Source organism: Leptonychotes weddellii, chromosome 6 (assembly GCF_054177405.1).
Source record: "Leptonychotes weddellii isolate Sample4059 chromosome 6, ASM5417740v2, whole genome shotgun sequence".
Classification (NCBI taxonomy): domain Eukaryota; kingdom Metazoa; phylum Chordata; class Mammalia; order Carnivora; family Phocidae; genus Leptonychotes; species Leptonychotes weddellii.
Window position 1 is genome coordinate 78,286,835 of NC_138374.1, and position 9,301 is coordinate 78,296,135.

General features: G+C 51.7%; 1 protein-coding gene across 1 annotated transcript in view; it reads right to left on the bottom strand.

Moving 5' to 3' along the window:
- Positions 1 to 1,339: 1,339 nt before the first annotated feature.
- Positions 1,340 to 9,301, bottom strand: part of LBR (lamin B receptor) — a 22,308-nt gene continuing 14,346 nt past the window's right edge. The window contains exons 8-13 of the mRNA XM_081823175.1: positions 8,690 to 8,838; positions 7,680 to 7,805; positions 5,066 to 5,234; positions 3,718 to 3,798; positions 3,498 to 3,620; positions 1,340 to 3,132 (exon numbers count right to left, since the gene is read on the bottom strand). Of these exons, the coding sequence (XP_081679301.1) occupies positions 2,972 to 3,132; positions 3,498 to 3,620; positions 3,718 to 3,798; positions 5,066 to 5,234; positions 7,680 to 7,805; positions 8,690 to 8,838 (809 nt within the window). The 3' untranslated portion in view covers positions 1,340 to 2,971. The remainder of the gene's footprint in view (positions 3,133 to 3,497; positions 3,621 to 3,717; positions 3,799 to 5,065; positions 5,235 to 7,679; positions 7,806 to 8,689; positions 8,839 to 9,301) is intronic.

Genomic DNA, 9,301 nt, shown 5'->3' on the forward strand with positions numbered 1-9,301 from the left:
ATGTACGTACCAAACCATTTCATGCTTGACTCCAGCCACACTGATGTGTTTCGAGACCATCGCTTGTAGCCAGCACCCTTCACGGAGACATCCGTGTTCAGCCAGACCAGACAGGTGCAGCCTGTCGCGCACCGCCCCCCCCAGCCCCCAGCCCCTGCAGGGGGACCCGCTGGCTGCTCTCTGTCCTCAGCACCCAGGCCCCAGGTGCACACCTCCAGGTGAGCACCCAGGCCCCAAGCGAGCAGGCCTCCCTTTCCGAGCATGGAAACCTCCGTGCCCAGCAAATAGCAGTACTGATTTCTGCAGTTACCGACAATACAACATGCACAAGGGCTAGTTCTTAGGAATTCGTTCCAAATGTGTGGAGCCCAGAACAGGACCTCCTGGCCGGACTGCGGGCTTCTGGGACAGGTGGATCTTCTTCTCTTAAAGAAGGGGTCCTGGGACGTCACCAGCACTCATCCCACTGGAACCCCAAATCCCGAGCGGGTGGCAGGTTGGGTCACTATCAACATGCGCTTCTGCCGGCAGGATCTTTGTTACCGAGCACGGTGTGGCGCGCACGTCAGAACCGTGATCCACAGGCCACCACGTCCCATGGGGTATCGGCAGCGGCATGACGAGTCTCGCCCGGGCTCACTCTGCCTGGAGTGTGACCCAAAGCCACATCCGTGGCCGCGTTCTGTCGACAGCAGGTGTGCAGGCAGAAAGCCCCCAGCGCGTGCACAGATGACCAACAACTGGCTGTCCCTGTGGCGGGCAGGCAGCGCGGGGCCCACACCCACACCCAGATCCGTGAGAGCCACAAACTAAATGGTAACATCTTACTTTGGTGTCGTCTACACACTTGTCTGAAGGTAACCATCCCAAAACCACGTAAGCTAGTTACACGCAGCGGTGTTGAAAACAATGAGCCTAGTCCCTGTTGGTTAGACATGAAGAAAATGCTAAAGTAACTCCAGAATTAGACACAGTTTGCTAACAGTCCATGAGCTCTGGAGCCGCGGCCCTTTCTGCCTGCAGTCCAGGAGTAGAGGCCAAGGGGAACGGACACACAAACACCTCACAGACGCGCACGGTCTTCCCACCATCCTTAGATGCTTGTGGGGCTCAGACAGGCTCGGAGAGTAAGACCGACCATGAGGGTTTGGCTCGTTTCTCTATCTTCTCAAACAAGGACGAAATAGATGGCCCTTCTGCGAGCCTCAATGCCAAGAGCCGTGGGCCCAGGTCGCCTTTTGGACCCCCCCACCCCCCAGCCCAGGAGGGTGGCGGTGGTCACCTCCAGGCTCCTGTGTCACGGGCGGGGCAAAGAGCCTCTCAGATGCAAAGGACAACATCTTTTTTATTTCCAACTTTATTTCCAACTTAAAACTTCATCATAAAACTTGTCAAATGTGTCAAAAACAAAATGAACAAATTATAGCTGAGATCAGAAACGGCAACACTATGCTGGCAAAGGCTCTTTTCTCATTCCCGGAGAGAGAAGGAAATGTCCTCCTTTCTGCCCCACAGCTTCCTTGGTCAGTCGAGCACAGAGCACGCGGGGACACGCTTTCCGACACCGGAGAAAAGCAGAATCAAAAAGCTGCCTGCTTCCGTTAGTGCGAAGAAAACATGCACAACTGCCCCAAAACAAGCTTTCAAGAGCAAACCGACTTCAGGGTCACACTGACGGAGGCCGGCTCCACTGCCTGCGGCCGCACAGCACAGACATGCACCCAAGTGTCTTGTATGTAAAATGCATCCTTCAAAACCCAAACATACACACTATATTCATTAGATTCCCCTATATTTAAGATAGAACAATTTAACTTTGAACACAAAATTTTAGTGAATTTGCTACTGTTCCATTCTAGGACAATTAATAATGAGACTCCATCAACTAGAATTTAATAGCCACAGCCACCCTACACACATGCAGTAAACTACAGTGGAGAAGTGCTTTGGAACATTTGTTTTAGGTGAACGCCTCCTTCAGGGAGCAGTGGTCTGTGACTCGGCGGGAGGGAGGTACAAAATACAGTATGAACGGCGCAACCTCAGCAGTAGCAAAGCCACGGCTTTATTTAAAAAAAAGTAAAAAAAAACATACAAAAATATCAGCCTGAAATGGCAAGTCTTCAAACACCAATCTGTGTAAAAATGTTTAAATAGTGATGCTACTGCAAAAATATATATTCTATTTTTTTCTATCAGCAAAAGTTTATAAAGGCAAATGAACGGCTGCAGTTGAGGTAGCAAAGCCAAATTCACAAACTTTGGATTGAGAAAAATACCCTTCCTATGTTTTAACAGCATCTTTATACAACATTAAATGAATTCTAATTGTTTTGCAATTTTTAATTGACATGTATTACTTTATAAAACTTAATTTAAAATACTGCAAATGTTTTCGTTAAAAACATACTTAGTTCCTGACTATGTCACATTCAAAATACTGTACAGAAAAATCTGAAGTCCCCATATATTACATGAAAGCTATGTATTTACATTTTCAAATGCAGTTCTAGAAGCTGAGGGTAAGTGAACTGCTCCTAACGCTCCCCCTTCATCCGTGGCTGCTAACGAGCTCTCCCCCACTCTTCGCAGAACGCAGTTAATGCAGGACGGGGGTCTACACTCAAATCACTTAACTAGTAGATGATTTAATTCCAAAGGAAATGGATGAAAATTCTCTTCTCTGAATATAACCAAACATAAATGTGCTTCGAAGGTCACAGTTGGTTTCATGTAAGAAACACCACCGACAAAAACAATCACAATTTGAAAAGTCACCAAAACCCAGACACCCATGGTATTCTTTAAGAATGGATCCTTTCCCATTAGAAAGCAAATTCTAACACCTTTACCTGTTTCCTTCTGTTAATTGTTGTGATTTAATAACAATAAACGTGGCAAGGTGAAGAGGCCACTCAGCCCCACAGTCCTGACCGGAGAAGACAGACGCCGTCCGGGCCCCAGCGAAGGGCTAGTAGACGTAGGGGACGATGCGGTAGGGCACGCGTTGGCGGTACTGCTCCCAGGCCCGGCCGTACTTCGTCCGGCACTGGCGCTCGTCACGCGCCTCACGGTGCACCAACAGCATGGCGAAGTAGATCACGTAGAAATAGGGCAGAATGTGCTTAAAACCTGTGGAGTGCGGCAGCGGACGCATCAAGTATCTTCACGGTCCTGACACTGTCTTCCCTGCTTTTCCCCCCAGTCCTCCCAAGTGAACCGCGAGATTGTTCCCTTTTTCCCATGACAGGGAAGCCCCCCACCCCCACCACGTGGCAGAAGGCAGCATCTGCGGGACAGGCTCTGCAGGGCACAGGGACAGCCGTGCCCTCCCACACCGAGTCCTCGAGTCCACGCTAACTTCGCTCCCCCAGACTCAGCTCAGAAAGAAAGTGATCAGGTGCAGCTGCAGGTGTGGGAGCTGCTGCAGCCAGGGGGAGCACCCGGCCCATCCCCCTTCCCAGGACCCCGCGACGGCACCCCTGGACAGTGCTCACCACAGGGGAGGGACCACGCCAGGGCCATGATGAGATCACCCAAATAGTTGGGGTGACGAACAAAGCCCCACCATCCAGAAACTAGAAGATTTTTTCCGGTTGAAGTATGGATAGTTTTTAAATCTAGATAAAAATAAAAATACATTTATAACGATCTCTACACAAATAGACACACAAAATCTTTGTGCTGGAGATAACATAAATATAAACCAATACTTACGTGCAAGCTTTGGATCACTGGGATTCTTCCGGAATGCATTTTTCTGAGAATTTGCACATCGGAAGATTACGTATCCACAAACTGTAATTTTTTAAAACTTGCACGTTAACAATTTAGATAATCAAATATTTAAAAACATTTGTAATCTCACTTAGAAATGATTTCATGCTCTGAGGAAGTTTCCAAAGGACAGGAATACTCTGAGAGGTTCTGCACTGTTCTTAACTCAATCTCAGAATGTCAAAACAAGAGAACGATCCTGAAAGTTCACCATCCACCAGGGGAATGCAAAACCAATCAATACGGTCACATCCACAAATACAACTGGCTACAGCCCGGGCTGTAATTCCATCAAGGCTGGTGTCCGGCAGAATCAGGAACACGGGGCAAGTCCTCTGGTGCCGTAGCACCTACAAGCTGGAACATGGACGCTGCAGGACTCAAAATCAAACTGCAGCTTGGACCTGGTACCAGGATGACCTGCGCAGAAATACCCGCCAAGTCCCACCACGAGCCTACAAGCTGGTTGGTTTATTTCAGGCTTCAAATGTCTCATCGGCCTTGACGTATCACTGCCTGTTAACCACCATCTCGTCCAGCCTCCACACAGCACTGGATATGGGGCACTCACCCGTAAACTAGGCGCACACCGCCCTGAGCAACACCCAGGCATGGTAAGCTTGGATAACCAAACCAATGATGAAACTAAATCTTAACCAATGTCTGGAATTTCTTCTGCTATGGATACTAGTTAGCGTAGGAAAACTCACTGTATCATATGAAGCTCCTGCTGATTTTCCTACCCTACCTCGGGTGCGGGCATTTAACAGTGTCCTAGGAGAAGAGCCACGCTGACGCTCGTCCACACCCGCCCACGATGCTCCTTGGCTCCCACCAAGCTGCACTCCCCACCCCTCCAACCCTTCCCCACCCGCTCACAACTGAGATCAAACACCCTATCCTCCAGTGAGTCTACACTGACTGACGTTCCCCAGAGACATTTTCTCCACCTTCAACGCGACCTTCCTCGGGCTGTAAGTCCCCCGCTAGTGCGCCAGGCCTCACACATGTCTGAGAGCAGGCGGGCCTAGCGCGGCAGGACCAACCTTCCTGCTTTCCAGGGTGCCCAGCAGAAAAAGCAGGCCCTGCAAAGGAAAAACCGCTGAAGGACAAAGCATCCGTGCTCTCTGCAAGCGCAAGAATCTTTTTGTTTCTCACCCATCACAAACTACTTCAAACCTGAGCTAGTTACGGCCATTTAAAAGGGCGCGTCAGAACGTGTAGCTGCCGGAGCACAAGCGACTCGGTACACAGTACTGAACACGCAGAGGCTGAAATCAGTACTCACGTTTCAGAGCAATAATTAGAGAGGCCATGGGCCAGGACACTTCATTGGGATGGTTGACGAGATAAAAGGCTTGAAAGCTGTAGATAAAGGGAACCCACACTAAATCTCCAAAAGCCAGCATGAATCCAAACCCATCGTGGGTGATGTCCATGGTCGTCAACAATGCTTCCTGCGAGGAAAGAGCCGGAAAAGCCATTTTTAAAGACCTTCGGGGGATGAAAGCTTCTATGTTTCAGGTATACAAATAAAATACTGGTTTCTAGTCCAATTCATACAGAGCTATTGGGGGGCGGTCTGGTTCCCGGGCACGTATCTGCCCCCAGGTCACTCCGCCACCTCCATCTCTGGTCACCGTACCCGCTCGCTCTGCGATGTGGAAATAATGCATCTCGGAAAGGCCACCGTGCCTCCTGCGTCTGCCCGGGGCACCCTTCTCTGACCTCAGCCTACGGCTCCCCGGGCAACACCCCCCACGCCCCCCGAGCCACCTTCCTTGATCCCCCCTGCCCCCTGACCAGACCAAAGCCACACCTGCTCGCAGGCTAAAGCGAACGCCCGAACGGGCCCCACCACTCTCCACACCAGGCCGCAGGAGGAAAGGCAGGGGCCCATGTTGTCACCTCATCCCCCCAGCACACTGCTCGCCTGCTCTGCAGTAAGTGTTCTCCGGGTTTGCCTGAGAGCCTGCCTTTGCGCCCATTGCCCGTGTGCCCGTCTACCTTCTGATCACGATCTGGCTTTTCACGTCTGCCTTCCACGCAGGCTGCCTGGCCGCACGAGCGGACGCGCCCTCTGTGGGCCTGGATACATGCAGGCCGGACTCCGGATGCAGAGCCGCCGCCAGGGTCAGAACTCAGGAGGCCCTGAGGTTCCCAGACTACGGAAGAATGGCAAGTGCGTGCTCTGGGGAAGGATTGCTGGCCCAGGTCAGAGAAACAAAGGGGTCCTTCCAAAGACCGTTCTCTACCAGAAAGACCACGGCACACGACAACAGGAGTCAGCCGCTCTCCAGAGCGCCCACAGCTGGGCGCACAGGCTCTCAGCCCACCAGGTGATTCCTGAGCATGCTGCCGACCGCAGGGATGGGGGGGACGAGCACCGCCAGGAGCGGGCGCAGCGAGGGGGCCCCCAGGGCAGCCCCGCAGAGAGGCCAGGGAACGCTCCCTTGTGTTTCATCACTCTTCTCGGTTCCTTCGGGTCCCCCGACCTAGTGAGGCGGTGGCTCAGCCTCCACCCGGCACCAGGCAGCAGCCAGAGGCTGAAGGCCCTGCCCTGAAGGCTGCGGGGCCAATGACACGGGGACGGCCCCCGCCCGACTGCGCCCCCACGCCCCTTCCCCGCGCTCGACAGCAGACGTGGCCACACGTGCAGAACCTGTGATCTCCAGCCACGTCAACAGGGACCGCCACCACGAGTCAGAAAGCTGGGAGGGGGAGAAACTAGAACTACTAATCACCGACAAGCTACCAGAAAGGAAGTGAAAAAAGCCTCTGAGATGATGAAGCAACAGGGAAGCCTCGTCTGCCTTAGGCGACCGTCCGCCGGCCTCCTAGGGGCCACTCATCACCCGACAGCAGGAGGCCACGCCCGCACGACCAAGCACACTTCTGGGATCGGGGTTTCTTCCAAAAGCACATCGCCGCGGGCAGAGACGCGGACCGACGGGGCCACGGGAGCTCAATGAAGAGCCGTGAGCTTGTAGCTGAGGCTCCTTGGCCTCCAGAGGCCCTAGCGCTCACAAAGACAAGGCAGATCACTGGAAGACAAGCACCGGGCTTTCCGAGTCGCTCTGACGGTGCTCTTGGCGGCCGGCCTAGCCACTGACCCCACGGCCCGCGGGAGCCACCTCCGACTCCAGACGCCAACAGACTGGCGCGCGAACTGGCCCTGCAACAGGATCACATCGGCTGCCAATTGTTTTTAAAACCGAGAGAAAACTCACTGTGAAATCTGGAGGCACAGATTACAAAGACACCAGGAAACTGGTAACCTGGGTGTAAAAAGGCCTGAGGAATACATTATTTTCAAGGGGAATCTCCTCAGTTGAGATAAAGAGTCTTCAAGGAGCAGAAAACACTGACAGCTTTTCAGCGTGAGGAAAGCCTCGGGTTAGGAACCTGGCCTGACTTAAGCCGGTTTCCTCCATTACCGGGACTTCTGACTTTCTATCCATCTGGCCAGAGCTATCTGTGTATTTTCAAACACCAACAATAAACCGCCCCCCAGTATGTAAAACTAGCCGTCTCTTGATAATCCAGAAAGCACTATCCTAATTCAATGATGATCTATCCATCTTTCATTTGATACAGTAATTAGGAAACTGAGATTTATTTATGAATCGATCACACCCACAGATCTTAAATACTTCGCACCAAGGAGCACTTGACACACACACAGAAGCACCAGCAAATTCCCAGACACTTCCCATGCGTTAGCGCTCACCATGTCCGCTCCAGGGGCCGCGGGGACGCGCACACACTCCAGGCCTCACCAGCCTGGGAGGGGTGCACCCCCCCACCCTGTGCGGGAGGCCGAGGCTCCGAGCAGTCAGGCAGGCCATTCACCCGCACTCCAAGCCCCGACTCCCAAGGCCTCTGCTCCTAGAATGAATTACCTCGTTCCAGAGAGCGTCCACCACATACAAGAGCTGGAAACTGTTAACCAAAATCATCGCCAACGATGGAGCAGCTCGATCCTGTAGCTTCATCTCAGCCAAAAGCATCACCAAGTTCACAACCACCTAAAAGAAAAGGGGTGAGTACCATCTCATTCCCCAGACCCTTCGCCACCACGGGGGGAGACGGTCACCTCACAGCCAAGAAAGCCACAGCGTCCACCTGACCACGCAGCGACCTGCAGGGCCGAGACGCCAACACCATGAACCCAGGTGTGATGCCCCAGGAAGGACACGCGGTCACCTCCGTGGGACACTTGTCAAAAATGCATCACTCACACCAATCATGACAAGACATCGGGCCCCCTACACGGTATGTGACCAGCACGCTGCAAGTGGCCAGGTCACACGAGCCAGGGAAAGACTCCAGGAGACAAAGCGGAGTCACAACCACGTGCCCTGGAGGGCTGTCCAGCAAGGGTCCCGGAACAGAAAAAGGCCAACAGTGGAAAAAAGAGGGGAAACTCAACAGGTCTGTGGAGTTAGCTGATAATCCTGTAACATGGGTAATCTGCTGGCCCCGAGGCTCCATGGTTGTGTCCCATGTTCATGCGGGGGACAAGCAAGGTGCCAAAGGGAATCCTGACTCTGTTTTTGCAACGCCCCCACAGGTCTAAAATTAGGTCAAAATTCGTTTTGTTTTCTTTTTAAAGATGACAAGAATACATTTTTTCTTATGTGAATTTACCTACACTATCGCGTTCCTGCTATAATCAGAATAAAACAAACCCTTAATGTTTCATGCCTATAACAAGGGCATCTTAACCCCGAGGAGTCTATCTGCAGGAACAAAATACTTCAAATACAGATTCGTGGAAAGTTATACTTATTCCTAAAAACAGATAAAACTATTCCTAAAACCCACAGTTTCCTTGAAATGATCTAGAGTTTTTTCTAAATGCAAGACTACTGTGTACGCCAGAATTGAAATTTAAAGAAAGACGACATACCCATCCGATCAATCCGGGGCGCAATTCACAAAAGTACTTGAGATCAAAAGTACCAATCCGAGGATTAAGTTCGCGGCCAATGAAGAAATCATAGATGGCATTTCCTGGAAAGAGAAAGTTCTTACGCAAACAGTACGGCAATTGGGAGGCTTACAAAGAGCACTGCTGTCTGCCGTCTGGGGTCCCAGGCCAGCCCATCCAGGTGCGGCAGGGGGCAGCGTGGGCAGGTGCGCCAAGGAGGACGGACCATGAGGAGCTGTCTGGAAGCAGCAAGGCCTCGAGGGCCAGAGCCCATGATTTTAAGGGAACCGGAGCTTTTTTAGTGATCTCCGTGACTTGGCTTGGTCTTTTTAAGGATGTTTACTATTTCAAACCAAAGGAGAAAATCATCCTAAATTTGTGATGCTGATGTTACTAAAACGTTGGTGACTATACGTTAAGTCATGACAACAAAAGGTCTTACTTGTCATCCCGTGACTGAAAAAGGAAGAGAATCGACTAGGAAAGGAGGAGGGAAATATTGAACATATGTTTTCCCTTTAAATGTATTTTCCTTTACATGTTTTCTCCACGCTGTTCTTCCTTCTTTTCCCCGGGGGCCCAGAGCGGCAG